Consider the following 18,138-nt stretch of genomic DNA (forward strand, 5'->3'; position numbering starts at 1 on the left):
CTCTGGGATCTGTGGGCAAGCATCCCAAGATGCCCTGTTCCTCTAAAATTCCTGGTGTCCTGGCATTCATTTGGTACTCCTTTGTCTTGTTACTTCTACCAGAGTGCATCACCTCTCACTTATGAGGGTTAGATTTTATCTGCCACTGATCTCCTCATCTGACCAATCCATCCATATCCTTCTGTAACCTCAGACCTTCTTCCTCACTGTCAGGCATCCGGCCAATCTTCATCTTTATCTGCAACCTTACTTATCGTCACCCCACATTGTCATCTACATCCATATATACCACAATCAATAAAGGACCCGATACTAATCCCTGTGATACACCAATGGACAGCAGCTTCCAATTACACAACCAAATTCTACTACCACCTTCCGCTTCCTGACAAGAAGCCAATTTTTGATCCAACTTGCAAAGTTATCCTGGATTCCAGATGCATTTAGCTTCTTTATCAGTCTCTCATATGGGACCTTGTCAAAGGCCTTAGTGAATTTGATTAAAGCAACATCGACTGGACTACCCTCATCTATGTCCATACTTGGTCACCTCCCCGCAAAATTCATGAAGATTTGTTTGACATGACCTACGTCTGACAAACCCATGCTGACTACCCTTGCTCAAACCTTGCTTATTTAAATAGAGATTAATTTTCCCCTTCAGAAATTTCTTATTTCTATTTTTTCCTTCCTTATTTATCTTCTAGTTATTTTTTTCAATATTCTGTCGACAAAATGCAATTTGAGTATCCCTGGACAAGTACTTATCTTTAAATTGCTGGATTGTGCCAAATATATCCTAGGGACACGTGGTTCAGACTGGTACTGGGTTCTCAGTGGGAGACCATATTGAATGAGATGTCCACTTCCTTAAAACATTCTTGGGAAAATGGGTATTTCCTTCAGGTTTTATGAAACAGATGGAAATTTCTACGGTGCCATGAAAAATAAGGAACTCAATGATTACCAGATATCAAAATGATCCAGATACTGGGTGTAGGGGACAGTATAATGCAGTGGTTAAAGACATCAGGATAAAGATGAAAGTGCCTAAATCATACAAGCATACAAACATACAAATTTGGGCCAGCAAGATGCCCCCAGCTTCTTAACCCTGCTGTAATATTCAATAAGATCATGGCTGATCTGATTACTCCACATTCCTGCTAATTCTGGTTACATTTCTCCCCCTTGCTTCCCAAGAATCTATCCAAGTCTGCCTTAAAAATATTCACAGACTCTGCTTCCACTTCTTTTTGAGGAAGAAAACTATCTGCAAGAAAACATTTCTCCTCATCCCTGTCTTAAATGAGGAAGAACCTTGGAATTCTGCAGTTATTCTCCGTTTAAGAAATGCCCTGCTTTTTCATTCTTCCTATCAAAGCGAGTTTTCCAGTTTCCACATTTTTGCCTATTCACTCAACCTATCGATATCCCTGTGCAAGCTCCTTGTGTCTTCACAGCATGTTTTTCTCCACATCTTGCTGTCATCTATGAACCTAGTTTTGGCTCTCCTTATCCAAGTCATCGATGTCATTTGAAAAAACTTGAGACAGATCTTCTATCCGTGTCTTATTTCCTAATGTATTATTTCCTTACCATAAGCTTTTATTTTATGCAGTAACCTTTGATGTTGGACCTTATCAAATTCTTCTAGAAAGCAAAGTATATCTCCAGGCTCCCCTTTATCTACAGTGCATGCTACTCCTTTAAAGAGCTCAAATAAACTGGTTAAATAAGATTCCATCTTTGATGAAATTTTGGGAGAGGACTTGCTGTACCTGTCAGGAAACATTGAACGTACTTGGAGCACTTTTTTGAGAGAAGAGAAGATGGGGGCAACTAATGGGAGGGTTTTAACTTATGAAAAGCGTGTAATAGGTCATAGAGAAAATGTTTCCACATGTGAGATAAAAGCAGCAATACGTAATAGATAGTAACTAATAAAGTAAAATCCAGAATGGAGTTAAATGTGGAACTCATGACACAGGAAGTGAAAGCTGGAATAAATTTAAGGGAAAAGAATGAGAGAGAAAGGAATGGATGGATGTGTTCATGGAGTTAGATGAAGGAGGGTCAGAGGAGACTTCTTCTCCTGATTAACAATAGTATGGACTTTTTGACTGGCCCATGTTTGTGCTGTGATTACTACATACTAACTTTTCAAACCATTATTTCATCAAAGAATTCACATCTAATCTGTGCTGACTCTACCCGTTTAATATATTCTCCAATTGAGAAGTAAATTCTGTCTTTGAATCATTCTTACCCTCCCGTGACCACTGATTGGCCAATGCGGTGTATCCATCTCTCCTTTTTCCGAACATGAAAAAATTACAGTGTCATCAAGTCCTAAGCTGCTATTCCCATATCCAAGGAATAACAAATAATTTTTTTTTTCAGGTCACTGTTCCACAACATACTGTGCAGCATGGTCGCACTAAAGTTACATCGTCAAAGAGGGGTAAATATTCCGTCTTTCCATTTCCACTTGTGTGCCACAGTTCTGGATCGTTAAAATAATTCTTTCTCACATTCCCCTGCACTAGTCCAGACCTTAAATATGTGTCCAATAATCATTGCATTATCAGCTAATAGTAAAAGCTCTTCTTTGTCCTCTTTATCCAAACCGGTCATAAACTTGTTTGCCTCTGCCAGATCTTCCCTTCCAAGGAGGACAAACCCAGTTTCCATACTCTAACCTTGTGACTAAAATTTCTCATCCTTGGAAGCATTCTGGTAAATTTGCTGTTCGCCCTCAAGGACTCTGAAGTGTGGTCATGATAATTTGATACAACACTCAAAGTTGTGAGCAAACCTTTAAGGCGAGCATTTATTATACATCTCAAAATGCCTTGGAGGAGTTGATTGGGAAGTTTTTCTTGAACTGCTGCTGTCTGTTTGCATAGGTATGCTGTTTGAAAGGACATTCCAGGATTTTGACCCAGCAACATGAAGAAATGGCAATACATTTCCAAGTCAGAATAGTGTGTAGCTTCTCAGTGTTAAAAAATGCAGTTCCCTTAAAGGGTAAACTAGAGTAGATCCAGAGTTGTTCGGGAACAGATTATGCTCATTGGACTTTGAATTTAGGCTGCATTTGCTGACACAGAGGATCATGCAATGTAGCAACGACATCTCTGAATTGAATTGAATTGAAATAAAGAATGTTAAAATCTAAGAAACACTTATAAATGTAAAAAAAAGGAAAAAATTGTTCAACTAGAAGTTAATTTAAAAAGCTTTATATCATGCATGTGTATGCAATCTGGAAAAAAAAAAGTGGTGAGCACATAAAGGCATTTGTCATTCTTTTGTTGGTGCCAACAGTCACTTCGTTAAGTTTAAGATCTGGATTAAAGAACAGGAACAAAGGACAATTGAGCACAATACCAGGCCCTCCAGCCCTCCAAGCCTGCGCTGACACATTTTTGATTCTTCCTGCTACGCTGGAGAATGGCCGAACACCTCGAATAATTCAACTAAAACACAAGCCCCAATCTGTTAGGACAGGAGTAGGGGTCCCCGTCTAATAGTTACCCCCGAAACACACAGAGAAGCTCCTCAATCCCCTCGTAATCTGTTAAAAGAGTGGTTAAAAGAAAGAAAATCCCTAATCTCCACTTTACAAGTAACAAGAACTATTTATTTAATCCAACAATGAACAAATTAACAAAATTACTAACAAACTGACAATTCCCCCTTAGATTACTAACTATACCTTAACTGGTCTAAATTCTACTGGAATGCTGTTTAAAAAAGACAAGTCCCACTAATATAAACTCAATTAATAAGAAGTAATAAATTATAACTTAATCTCTCCAAGTTCACAAGGACTGCCTACTGGAATATGCTGTCATCTCCAGTCTCTTCACAAACACTTTTCTTCCATTAATTCTGCTGTTAGGGACGTTTCATCTCTATAATTTCTTCAGTGAGGACTTTGAGCTAAAATACCGTGGTACTTTTGATTAATTAGATGTGCTTTCTCTGAGAGCTGAATTGTGCTAACTCTGGCAGGTGGCGGATAACTCTCTCCGATTTTCCAAATGCCCTCGTCTTATATACCGAATCAAATTGTTATAATCTGATTGGTTTCAGGTTGTCAACATCATCAGATTTAAATTCAGTTGGTTTTCTGTATCCAGGTGCTTCGTTAAAATTAATTAGCCAATCTGAAACTTGTTATCTTGGAAAAAATGCAGCTTGGCTGTTCTATACAAAATGTTTCAATTCGAGCAGTCTCTGTGCACTTATATTTATAAACTTCCAAGCACAGACAAAGCACAAGCTCTTAAAAGGAACATGGCATTCTTTTCCCCAGGATCATTTTTATCAACAAATTCAAACTTCCTGCCTTCCAATTCATGAATACTTTACCCAACTTCGTAACATTCCCCAAGTGGAGGAATTGGCTTTTGGACTGTGAAACCGTCCAAGTGGGAAAAGTAGGAACTGGTGTTCATGTCAAACTACAAATTTACAATTGAACTCTGAAAAGGAGTGTTTCGCTGCCTAATTCAACATTTGGATGTTGGTCTTTTAAAAATGGGAGCAGAGGAGGACCCTCTAGCTCTTCAGACAAGAAGATAAAGCAGAAGGTAACCCCTGCTTCTGATCAAAACAAATCTGGTGGGATTTTAAAGTGAAATGTCTGAGTCACAAGTTATGAATGTCCACTTGTGTTTTCACAATTGGAGCTATATGATCTATGAAAAAAATGAGGTGGAGATATGTACTCACTTTTCTAACCAAGATAAAGCAAAGTGGTATGCCTCAAAAATACAGCTAGCTGGAGAAACTCTGGTCTGGCGACATCTGTGGAGAGAAAGAGTTTTGGATCCAATGACTCTTTAGAACTGCAAAGGATGTAGAACATGGTTGGAGTCTATAAACTTGGAGGCTGTGGGTGTGGGGGAGGTCAGCAGTTGAAATGAGATTAGTGACTGTTGTGGTCATAATAGGTCTGTGGGAGATAGGAGGAGGTGTCCGAGAGCCAGTGTTTAGCCTCTGCAATGCAGAGCTTGGTATGCCAGACAAGAAATCGGGGTTAAATCTGAGAGCGCAGAGTTCATTCACTTCAGAGGGAGATAGGTGCGAATGTGTGAGACGGGGGCAGAGAAATTAAGGCAAGTGATTCACATGAACAAGTCAACTGCAGGTAAAAGGCCAGAGGGAGGGGTCCAAGTGAAGAGAGAATGTTGGAGGTGGGTGAAGGGGCCTGTGGGACGGAAAGAAAACTCTTGTCCAAACAAACAGGCACAGAAAGCAACGAAAGAAGAGTTCAGTGTCATGTTGTGCCTGACATTCATGGAGATGAGAGCACAGAGGGATTGAACTAAGACCCTTGCTGAATTCAGAACATTCAGCAGAGAGAGCAGAAGGTCAGATGGATAGTAAATATTTGATGAGGTGGAGCAAGGAGAAGAACTGGAGACAGAGAGAAGAGGAGGGGAGGAAGGTTCCAGAGGGGCCTGCATATCCCTGAGTTGTTGCAGTTTGTGTTCCTTAATGCCTGAAGAGAAGAGAAAACGTTCCTTGTTAGACTGTCAAACTACCCAAAAAATGAAGTGGAACTGGGGGCAGGGCAGCTCTGAGACAGCGTGAGGTGGTGCTGATGGAGAGAGAGGTCGAGAGTGTGCATGTGGCAGCGCGTGATTGTAGACCTCAGGATACGTCAAGAACAGCTGTCTCGGGAGTTGTTGTACATCATGGCGACATCTATGATCCTGGATGGATTCGAAACACAAAGGATGAAACTTTATTTGGAATTCACATGAGTTAAGTCTGAGCCAGAGGAATTACTGAGGAACATGATGTGGCTGTGGAAGCAAATTTTGGAAAATGCCTTGTCAAGGCATTCTGAAGAAGGGTCACTAGAGCCAAAACATTTTCTCTCTTTGGATACTCCCAGACCAGATGCTTTTCTCCAGCTATTTCTGTTTTTTGTTTCAGATTTCCAGCATCCGCAGTTCTTTATTTTTTGTCAAGGTAGTATGGCTTTGGTTTTTATCCTTACCAGGAAGGAGAAGTACTGGGAATACAGTATTTTTGTAACCTGATGCAACTGGCCTTGAAAATTAAGAGGTTTTGGAGATTTTAACATAATTTATGGACAGAGTTTACAAAAAGGATGACTTGTTGGATACCTATGAGGATTGGTCAATATTTGATAAGGTTGAGAATATGGACTATCAGTCCATGAAAGAATGTATTGTGGATTTGAAGGGCTATGCAAGTTAAAAGAAATTTAACCCTAGAAATTTCAGAGTCTGCATTTAAACTATTAGATTGTGTACAAATCTCATATGAAAAGTCTTTTGATTTGATGGGTGTTCCCTCAGTGCTGATGCTGCAAAAGTAGTGTTCCCATTGTGCTGACCTGCCAGAAGTAGAGTGCTGACCCTCCAACAGTATTTCCTCTGTGATCAAATATCAGACTGGCGTGACTTACCTGCTGAAGACTCAGGAGCTGAACTTGATTCTATAACATTCCAACTTGGGAACAGATATGTTACCCACTATGAGCATTAATCTCAGGAGCAATATTAAAAGGACACAAACCAGGAATGAGCATAATGGAACAAAAATGTAAAACAGAAGACGGGAAACCATGTGCTAAATCCAAAACAATGAAAGATCCTGCACAAATACAACAGTTTCAAGGATTTCACGGTCAATAATGATAGTCACTGCTGCCTGTTAGCAGATCTCACAGGCAGCTGTACACAGAACATCCTGCAAATTACCATAAGGAAATTACTGGTGGAGGTAGAGTTTTGCATTCACTAAGATTACTTATCCCATTCCTTCAAATATGACTGGGCTGAACATGCAGATTGAGCGTTGTTTTGCATTATTTTTTCATGGGATGTGAGCATCATTGGCATGCCAGCATATGTGTCAATCTCTAATTGTCCTTTATCTGAGTGGCTTATTAGGCCATTTTAAAAGATAGTTAAGAATCAGCCATATTACTGCAGTCTGGAGTTGCATCTAGACAAGACCAGGAAAGGGCTGAAGATTTCGTTCTGTAAAGGACATTGGTGAATCAGATGTGATTTTGCAAATCAGTCATACTACCTTGGTCACCATTACTGAATCTGGCTTTGTACACCAAACTTATTAATTGAATTTAAACTCCACAAGATGTGATGGAGGGATTTGAACTCATTTCCTCAAAACATTAGCCTGTCTCTGGATTACTGTGTCAGTGACATTGTTCTATTGGCAGCACTTCTGTTCTGGAATTCTGAAACTCCTGCAGTGCTCATCTGCAATAGGGTTTAGAATTAATTCAAATCCCCACTAAGCCAAGATGTTTCCTGTTAGTAATACATTGTTTAAATCAGTATGTGGAATCCCACTGTCGTGTGAACTTTGCTAAAATGTGACAGAAAAGGACTTTGCCGGAATTCTGTGGTACATTCAGGAAAATTACTGGTGAAGATTATTAATTACTGAGCAGAATGACCTCAATGGGATAGGAGGCTTTTCTCTGCTTTGAATTCTCCTTGAATTGAGAATTTTCTGAACTAGTATTGCTTCTCATTAGAGAGGAATGACTGTGACATGATGGAGCCCTTCAACATTATGGAGTGATTTGGATAGCATGGACATAGGGAAAACATGTCTGCTTATGGACGAGAGGAAAATTAGGAACCATAATTTATAGTGATCACTAATAAATTTAATAGGGAATTTGGGAAAAATTGTTTATTCGCAGATTTGAGAGTGCCAATGCCTAAAGTTTAGAGTCTGAAGCAAACAAGTGTTTGTATCTAAGATTTATGGAACTTATAAGTCTCGATCTGTTTTTTGTGAAGTTTTTTTTGAGTGAGGGTCTTTTTTATATTTTATTGAGACGTCTCTTGATTAAATTTTCTTTAACAAAAAACACAAGTTATCCTAGAGCAGTATTTTTTAGAACAGTAAGACTGTGCTACTTTCTGGGTCTGTAGATTAAGGTGCAGAGATAGCCTTTAGTAAAGTGATGTGCGCTTCCTGTTGAATGTGGGAGATTAGGGAGAATTTCAATCTTTGTGATGATTATGACTGCAGGAAGTGTGTTTGGTCGTGAATCCTATTAGATCGCATGGATTGGTTGGAACGGCAGTTAGAGGCAATGAGGAATTTACAGGAACCGGGGGTGTGACGGATGGCAGTTTCAGGCAGGTCGAAAATTCCGCAGATACAGTCAGGTAGATGGGTTACTGCTGGAAAAGGTAGGAGAGGGTAGGCAGGTAGTGCAGGAGTCTGTTGTGGCTATCCCCATCTCAAACAAGTATACTGTTTCGGAAAATAAAGAGGGTGATGGTCTCTCTGGACAATGAAGCACTAATAGCCAGGTTACTGGTACCAAGACTGGCTCTACTTTGATGAAGACTATGTCAGGTTTGAAGCGATCGATGGTGATAGAGGACTCTTTAGTCAGACACACAGATGTTTCTGCAGCCAACAGTGAGACATCAGAATGGTGTGTTTCCCCCCTGGTGCCATGGTCAAGGATCTCTTGGAGAGGGTGCAGAACATTCTCAAGTCATTATACACGTTGATACCAATGACACAGGAAGAGAAAGGGACAAGGTTCTGAAGAGAGGATATAGGAAATTGGCAGGAGGTTAAAAAGTAGGTCCTCAAGGGTAGTTAAATCTGGATTACTCCCGGTGCCATGTGCTAGTAACAGTAGGAATAGAAGTGTAGAACAGATGAATGCGTGGCTGAGGGGCTGAGGAGCTGGTGCAGGGGGTGGGGATTCACATTTTTGGATCATTGGAATCTCTTCTGGGATAGAAGTGACCTGTTTGGCAGGGAGGGGCTTGGGTCCCAGACACACAATGAGAAAAGAGGCAAGCCTGAGGCTGGAACAGTTGAGAAGAGGAGCAAGTCAATTACTCAAGGCAGGCAAGAGCAAAACAGAGAATGAGGTAAGACCAGTAAATTAAACTGCATTTATTTCAATGCAGAAGATTTGACAGGTAAGGCAGATGAACTCAGGGCGTGGTTGGGAGCATGGGTCTGGGATATCATAGCTATTACAGAAATGTGTTTCAGGGAGGGGCAGGACTGACAGCTTAACATTCTAGGGTATAGATGTTACAGGAACGACAGAAAGGGGGGGTCAAATGGGGAGGAGAAGTGACATTTTTTGTTAGGGATAACATTACAGCTGTACTTAGGGGTGAATATTCCTGGGAGTGTGTCCAGTGAAGGTGTTAGGACAGAACTGAGAAATAAGAAAGGGGTGATCACCTTGCTGGAATTGTACTATAGGTTCCCTCCCCAATAATCAACCGGAAATTGAGAAGCAAATTTATAAGGAGATCTCCAATATCTGTAAGAATGATAGGGTTGTAATGGTAGGGGATTTTAACTTTGCAAACAGACTGGGATTGCAGTAGCGAAAAGGGCTTGGAAGAAGGGGGAACTTAAGTGTGTACAAGAACATTTTCTTATTCAATATGCAGATTTACCTACTAGAAAAGGGAGCAAAACTTGACCTTCACTTGGGAAATAAAGCAGGGCAAGTGACTTGAGGTGTCAGTGGGAGAGCACTTTGAGGCCAGTGATCATAATTCTGCTAGTTTTAAAATAGTTATGGAAAAGGATAGACCTGATATAAAAGTTAAAGTTCTAAGTTAGAGTAAGGCCAATTTTGACACTGTTAGACAAGAACCTTCAAAAGTTGATTGGGAGAGACTATTCAAAGGTAAAGGGACAGTTGGAAAGTGGGAGGCCTTCAAAAATGAGATAACAAGAGGCAATATGTTCCTGTTGGTGTGAAGGGCAAGGCTGTTGGTGTAGGCAATGCAGGATGATTAGAGAAATGGAGGCTCTGGTCAAGAAAGAGAAGGCAGCATATGACGGAGATAAAAAGCTGGAATCCCTTGAGTATAAGAGGGAAATCTTGAGCGCAAAAAGGGGACATAGGATAGTTTTGGCAAGTAGGGTTAATGAGAATCTACATAGTTTCTACAAATACATTCAGGGTAAAAGAGTAGTAGGAGAGAATAGGGCTTCTTAAAGATCAACAAGGCTGTCTATGTGTGGAACCGCAGGAGATGGGTGAGATACTAAACAAGTATTTTGTGTCACTGTTTACTGTGGAGAAGGATATGGAAACTAGAGGACTTGGAGAAATAAGCAGTGATATTTTGAAAAGTGGCCATATGAAAGAGGAGGCAATGCTGGACGTCTTAAAACGCATAAAAGTAGATAAATCCCCGGGACCTGATCAAGTAGATCTCAGAACTTTGTGGGTATCTAGGGAAGTGATTGCCGGGCCTCTTGCTGAGATATTTGTATCATTGATAGCTATGGATGAGATGCCAGAAGACTGGAAGGTGGTTAATGTGATCATTTAAGAGAGGTTGTAAGGAAAAACCAGGGAACTATAGGTTGGTGATCCTGACGTCAATTGTGGGTAAGTTGTTGGAGGGGATTCTGAGGGACAGGATTTACATGTATTTGTATTTCAACATGGCTTTGTACATGGGAAATTGTGTTTCCCTAACTTGATTGAGTTTTTTGAATAAGTGACAGAGGATTAAAGAAAGCAGAGCAGTGGACCTTGTCTGCATGGACTTAAGGAAGGTATTCAACAAGGGTCCGCATGATAGACTGGTTAACAAGGTTTGATCACATGGAATCTAGAGAGAATTAGCCATTTGGATACAAAAATTGGCTTGACGGTAGGAGACAGAGAGTGGTGGTGGAGTGTTGTTGTTTGGACTGGAAGCCTGTGACCAGTGGTGTGCCACTGATTTTTATCACTTGTATAAATGATTTGGATGTGAATCTGGGAGGAATGGTTAGTAAGTTTTGCAGATGACACCAAAATTGGTGCTGTAATGGACAGTGAAGAAGGTTATCTCAGAGTGCAAGATGGGCCAAGGAGTGGCAGATGGAGTTTAATTTAGACAAATGTGAGGTATTGTGTTTCAGTAAGGCAAATCAGGGATGGACTTGCACACTTAACGGTAAGGCTCTTGGGAGTGTTGCTGAACGAAGAAACCTTGAGGTGCAGTTTCATAGTTCTTTGAAGGTGAAGTCGCAGGCACACCGAGTAGTGAAGAATTTGGAACAAAAACAAAGTTGCTGGAAAAGCTCGGCAGTTCTGGCAGCATCTGTGAAAGAAAAAACAGAGTTAACGTTTCGGGTCCGGTGACCCTTCCTCAGAATTTGTGAAGAATTTGTTTGGTACCTTTGCCTTCATTGGTCAGTGCATTGAGTATAGGAGTCGGGGCGCCATGTTGTGGTTGTACAGGACATTGGTTAGGCCACTTTTGGAATACTGCATTCAGTTCTGGTCTCCCTGCTATAGGAAGGATATTGTTAAACTGGAAAGTGTGCAGAAAAGATTTACAAGGATGTTGCTGGGATTGCAGGATTTGAACTATAAGGAGAAGCTGAATAGGCTGAGGCTATTTTCCCTCGAATGTTGGAGGCTGAGGGGTGATCTCATAGAGTATAAAATCATGAGGGGCATGGATAAGGCGAATAGCCAAGTTCTTTTTCCCAGGGTAAGGGAATTCAAGTCTAAGAGACATAGGTTTGAGGTGAGAGGGGAAAGATTTAAAAGGAACATAAGGCGCAACTTTTACACTTTGAGGGTGGTGCATGTATGGAATGAGCTATCAGAGGAAGTGATAGAGGCTGGTACAATTACAACATTTAAAAAACATCTGGATGGGTACATGAATAGGACTTGTTTGGAGGGGTATGGGCAAAATGCTGTTAAATGGGACTAGATTCATTTAGGATTTTTGGTTGGCATGAACGGGTTGGACTGAAGGTTCTGTTTCCAAGCTGTGCAGCTCTATGGCTCAATAGTGTCAATCTTGCCATCACAGCGAATGGTAATGAGGAGGAGCATTGATGTATTTAAGGCAAAGAGAGATAAATACTTTTGGGAGAAAGTTGGATGATATGGTGATGGGTGAGATGTTGTTCGGTGGGACAAGTGGCCTGTTTCTCTAATGTAGATTCATGAGCCCTCATCTTGCCAGTTATCCTTTGTGTGGGACTTTGGCAAATACTTTTTGGAAATCTAGTTTTCTTTTATATTCATTAATGGGTTAGGGCATGGCTGTCTTGGCAAACATTTATTGTCCATCCCTAAGCATCAATCACTTTGCTGCGGGTTTGAAGTCACATGTAGGCCGAAACAGATAAAGATAGCAAATTTCCTTCCCTAAAACACATTTGTGAATCAGATGGGATTTGGTTACATGGCCATTATTTATACTCACTTTTTATTTCAAACTTCCCTTGAAATCATGTTCTACCATCTACGTCGGTGGGAATCAAACCCACGTCAGCAAAATATTAACCTTGAATTCTCACCTGTCAGTCCAGTGACGTTACCATTACATCACTGCTTTCCAGTAGTATGTTACATCTGTGGTTCCTTATTATCTACTTTACTAGCTAAACCCTCAAAAAGACTCCTGAATTGTCAAATGCAGCTGTGGATCCTCTGGCAACTTCCTCATATCTAGGGAAGATTGTTGTGAGCCCTTCCCCTATCTCCATGCCCACCTCTTCCAGAAGCCTGGAATGCAAGTCATTCAAACCAGGTGACTGAACACAGGAATAGCCATCATTTCCAGTACCACCTCCCTCTCAGTTTTCACCTTTCCATTGCTTCTTCTGTCTTTGCTGATGTAAGGTGTGTATGACTTGTATGTTGTTAAAATATACATATTTTAGAGTTTGGATTTTGAACTAGTTCATGTGGGTTTTGGTCTGTGCATGAGGGATTTGATGATTAAATGCAAATATTTCTGTAGCCATGGTGTCTTTTTTAAAGGAATAATATGACTGAGAGACATCCAGAGTGTGGTGGGTTTTGTTTTCATTAGATGAGTTTTCAGAGTGGATGGAGTAATGTATTAAGCTTCAGTTAGAAAATTCAGATGTTGTGTATATTTTGGGCTTCGGGAAGCACCAATAGCTTGAAGAAAACTTTTAGTTTTGGTTTGGCAGTTTGTAGAAGTCTTGCCTGAAGCTGAATGTGTAAAACATTTGCTCCTAAAGGGAAAAGCTCAGAACTTTACAAAATAGGTTACCTCAGTATAAGGAGTTCAGTTTGAAAGTTCCAGACACAGAAGTGTTTGGTTAAACCCCTTGAAGAGGTTATTGGTGACTGAGAAAATTGAAGCTCAGTTGTTTGAAGATTCAAAGAAACATAGGAGCAAGTGTAAGCCATTTGGCCCTTTGAGCCTGCTCCACCACCCAGTATCATCGGTGATGATTCCCTCTCTCAAAACCACTATCCGTACTTTTTCCCCATACCTTTTGATGCCTTTAAAATCTAAAAATTTACTTACCTTTTTCTTAAATATTTTCAGTGACTTGGTCTCCCTAGCCTTTGGGGTGAGAATTCCATTGATTCATTAACCTTTGACCAAATAAACGTTTCTGTTTCTCAATCTGAAATGGCCAACCCCTGTCTTGGTACTGTGACCCCTGGTTCTTGACTCTGCAACCAAAGAAAACATCCTCTCTACATCCAGTTTGTCCAGCCCAGTTGGAATTTTGTATGTTTAAATAAAGACCCCTCTCATCCTTCTGAACTGTAATGAAGACAAGACCTAGTATATAACTGTGGAAACAATAATTTGCCTTTTGGTTTTCACACTGAAATGTATTGCTTCATAATTCTGAAGAAGGGTCACTGGACCCGAAACGTTAACTCTGCTTTTACTCCACAGATAATGCCAGACCTGCTGAGTTTCTCCAGCAATTCAATTTTTATTAGCCATGTTGTGTTACCTTGGCCATGTACTCGTCCATTCACTCAACTTATCAAAATCATTTTGAAGCCTCCTTGCATCCCCCTCACAACTCTCAATCCTGTCCAGTTTTGTGTTGTCAGCAAATTTGGAAAATGATGCATTTGGTTTCCTCATCCAAGTTATTTATATGTTTCATGAATAGTTGAGGCCCAAACACTGATTCTTGTGGTACTCCAATAATCATTGCATGCCACCTGGAAAAACACCCATTCCTACTCTCTCTTTCTTCTTTGTCAACCAATTCTCAATCCGTGCCAATACAGTACCCTCTATCCAATGTGCTTTAATTTTTCTCAGTAACTCTTATAAGATGTTACCAAAAGCCTTCCAAATCCAAACTCATCACACCCACTGGTTATCCCTTATCTATTCTACTAGTTACATCATCAAAAACTCCTGTCAATTGGTTTAGTGACTTCATCTTACATAAACCCAAGCTGGCTTTGAAAACTCAGGTTAATGTTTTCCAAGTCTTCTGTTATTATGTCTTTTATACTAAACTCTAGCATTTTTCCCATTACTGATGTTTTCTCTCCCTCGTGTTCTAAACAATGAGGTTATGTTTCCCACTCTCCATTCTGCAGGAACTGCTTCAGAATCTACAGAATTTTGGAGCAAAACGTTCAATGTATCCAATATTTCTAGGGCCATTTCTTTTAGTATTCTGGGATCTAGACCATCAGACTCTGATGATGTATCGCCCTTAAACCCTATTAATTTACTTAGCACTACAGGTAGTTCTGCTATAACACATGTTTCAATAACGTGACAACAAGGTGCAGGGCTGGATGAACACAGCAGGCCAAGCAGCATCATAGGAGCAGTTGGCTGTAACTCGATTGGTGAATAGCAGGTGCTGTTGGATGATGTGAACTTTCTGCAGTACAGGTATAGCGATTTCCCTATAACGCGATTTTCTATAACGCAAGGTCACGCAAGAACACGACAATCATGTTATAGAAGAACTGCTGTATTTTATAATGAATACTGAATTCCTTCAATTTCTCCCCCTAACTAGACCTAACACTTGTGGGACGTTATTTGTTGTACCCTCTTTTGCGAAGACAGAGCAGAAATATGTGTCCAGTTCTTCTGCCGTTTCTTTGTTCCCGTTCTAATTTCCACAGTTTCTGACTATAAAGGACCTATGAACATTTGTCTTTATTAATCTTTTTTGCTTCACATAGTTGTAGAATTTTTATGATAAATTTTTGTTTTTTGCAATTTTGCTCTGATATTTCAATTTCCTGGTCTTGATCAAACTTTTTCTCCTTTTTTGCTAAATTCTGGCTTGCTACTTTTTCTGGCAATTTTATTTGTCTCCTTTTTGGATCTAATACTATCGCTGATTTATTTTTAAATCATGAGTGATCCACATTTCCTATTTTTGAACCAGGCAAGCATGAATAATTACAGTAATGCATGCACATATTCTTGAAATATTAATCATTGGCTATCCACTGTCAATCCTTTTAGTAAAGTTCCCCAATCTATTCTTGCCGATTCGTGCCTCATACGCTTATAGTTTCCTTAATTTAGATTCAGACCCTTATATGGATTCTACTACTTCACTCTCTATGTTAATGAAGAATTCTATTATAATATGGCCAATCTTCCCGCAGGAAGGGACCCTCACAACCACATTTGTTAATTAGTTCTTCCAGTCTTGGAATAATCTGAATGGTGAGTAGCATGCATAGAGACCTAAAGGAACCCTGCTGGGGGCAGGGGGAAGAAAAGCTGAAATGCGCAGAAGAGTTCTGCATTTGAAAGAGTCAGTCAGCAGCTGCCACCCTGGTCACTGGTAAATAAGTACATTTTAGGAATAACGGGAATGATCAGTTTAAGAACTCATTCTCCATCTTTCCTTTTTTCCACAGACTGACCTGTGCATTAATTGGAGCAATTCTTGAAATTATTTGAACTATATTTGTAAATCAATTTTAAAAACTCCTTATTTCAGCATTATTAATCTGAAACACCTTACTTTCTTAGTAGCTTAATATTATCATATCAATAATTATGTTTTATGGCTACCATGATTTTTAAAAAAAATTATGTCTTTTGTCTTCAAAAAGGTCTTAAAGAAGTAGCATCAAAAGTGACCAGAGCTGTTAGCCCAACTATCCCAGACAACTATCAGAGAGATAATCAAACTCTATTACTACAGGTATGTACAGTGTTTCCACACTGTGGTCCATGCTTGGCAGTTGTAAATTTGCATGGTGCCATTGCAATCCTCTTGCAGTGAGATCCAGATGCTGTTTCTGTAGGTATATAGATTGCTCCTGCATCTTTGTAAAGATGTTGCAGTTTGGGCCCAAATTCTGTTATTGTTAAAAAAGCATCGTAAAATAATAAATTGTTTGATTAGTCTAATTTTATTGCTGCTTCTTACTCCGCAACCAAGTTCAGGCCGTACTAGTGGCCACATTAACACTAGAATAAGTAAAGTCAACTTCAGTAACAAAAACATTTCCAACTTCTAGCAAGTGAAATTTTACAATTTTGAAGTATTTAAAGTTCAGAGTATATATACTGGAAAGATTAAGTGGGGTAACTACTGGTCCTTCAGACCCATAATTTTGTGAACTGGTGCAACTTGACCTGACCCAGCTCCTCCAATCCAAGGTTCTCGCCTTCCTGCTTTTACTATTCCTCTATTTTCTAAGACTATGTCTGGAGAAGCAACAAAAGCAGGAGAGAGAAAACCTGTAATTGGAGGAGCTGGAGTAAAAAGTACAAGAGAAGCAACTCTGCCTCTTCCATGTACCAGGTTAACATGCATTCTCTTGCACTTTTTGGCTTTTCATTGAATTTTCAAGGGCTTTCCAGAAAGTTTGCGGACAAATTCGATGTCTTTTGAGCCCTATGCCAAAGGTTTTCCATATTTAGTAGCCTTTGCAGTGTGTATGTTGTATTATTGATCTACAGCTTCCTGTGGTGATGATATTTCTTCTTACTGTTTGCTTTTATTGTTCTCTTCCCAACACCCAACTCTCCAAGGTTGAAGCCTTGCAGTCTCAGTTGCAGGAGCAGACACAGTTGGCGAAAGAACAAATTGATGCATTGTTGGAGGATCGAAGGATTCATATGGAGGAGGCACATGTGCAGCATGAACGGGATAAAGACAAAATCAAATCTCTGGCAGAGAAGTCAGTTAATGCAGAGTGCAACAATCAGTAATTGCTGTGAACCAGCTCTTAATTCCTGCCCATGTTACATAATCTGCTGCAGCTCTGTGACCAAGATAGGGTGCACTATGGAACGATGTTGAGTCACAAATGGCATGTCTCATGTGGAATTTTCCTAGACTTTGTGAGTCATACAAGAAAATATCACAGGATCCATTTGCTGGTGGCAAGCCAGGGCAGCATGGTGGCTCAGTGGTCAGCACTGTTGCCTCACAGCGCCAGAGATCCAGATTCGAGTCCATTCCCTGACAACTCTGTGTGGAGTTTGCACATTCTCCCCATATCTATGTGGATTTCCTCCGGGTACTCTGGTTTCCTCCAGCAATCCAAAGATGTGCAGGTTAGGTGGATTGGCCTTGCCAAATTGCCCAGTGTTCAGAGATGTGCAGGCTAAATGGATTAGCCATGGGAAATGCATGGTTACAGGGGTGGGTGGGCTCTTCAGAGGGTCAGTGTAGACTAGATGGGCCGAATGGTCTGTTTCAACACTGTAGGGATTCTATGATTCTGTTGAGTGATATCGACTGAGGCAATAGCACCAAAAGCTTGTATTTTTATAGCACCTTGTATCGTAAAATGTCTGAAGGTACCTCAGAGAATTATTATTGAACAAAATTTGACAGTAACCTGCCCCAAGAAAGGGTAGAATTGAAGGAACATCTTAAAGTGGGAATAGTAAGGAGGAACTTTTCACAAGAGAATTCCACAGCTAGCCAGGCTGAGGGAATTAAAACTGAGGTGGACAAGAGGGCAAAACTGATTATACTCTCCACGTGGCTGGATGAAAGTAGCCCCAAGAGCACTCAAGATGCTTGATCCCATTCATGTCAAAGGAGCCTGTATTATAATCACCCCATCCACATGCTAAACTTTCACTCACTCCACCACCAAGACAGAGTGCTGGCAGTGTGTTCCAAGTAAAAGATGCATTTCAGCAACTCACTAAGCCTCCTTCAATAGCACCTTTCAAGCCAGCAACTCTATCACCTAAGATAACAAGGTGTAGAGCTGGATGAACACAGCAGGCCAAGCAGCATCAGAGGAGCAGGAAGACTGACGTTTCGGGCCCACACCCTTCTTCAGAAATTTTTCTGAAGGAGGGTCTAGGCCTGAAACGTCAGCCTTCCTGCTCCTCTGATGCTGCT

The 18,138-nt window shown here is 40.4% G+C and overlaps 1 protein-coding gene across 1 annotated transcript in view; it reads left to right on the top strand.

Annotated features, from left to right (window-relative positions):
- ccdc77 (coiled-coil domain containing 77) overlaps positions 1 to 18,138 on the top strand; it is a 97,099-nt gene that overhangs the window by 48,604 nt on the left and 30,357 nt on the right. Inside the window, exons 6-8 of the mRNA XM_048607800.1 lie at positions 2,404 to 2,464; positions 15,878 to 15,969; positions 16,806 to 16,958. Of these exons, the coding sequence (XP_048463757.1) occupies positions 2,404 to 2,464; positions 15,878 to 15,969; positions 16,806 to 16,958 (306 nt within the window). The remainder of the gene's footprint in view (positions 1 to 2,403; positions 2,465 to 15,877; positions 15,970 to 16,805; positions 16,959 to 18,138) is intronic.

Source organism: Rhincodon typus, chromosome 18, assembly GCF_021869965.1.
Source record: "Rhincodon typus isolate 14 chromosome 18, sRhiTyp1.1, whole genome shotgun sequence".
In the NCBI taxonomy this organism is placed as follows: domain Eukaryota; kingdom Metazoa; phylum Chordata; class Chondrichthyes; order Orectolobiformes; family Rhincodontidae; genus Rhincodon; species Rhincodon typus.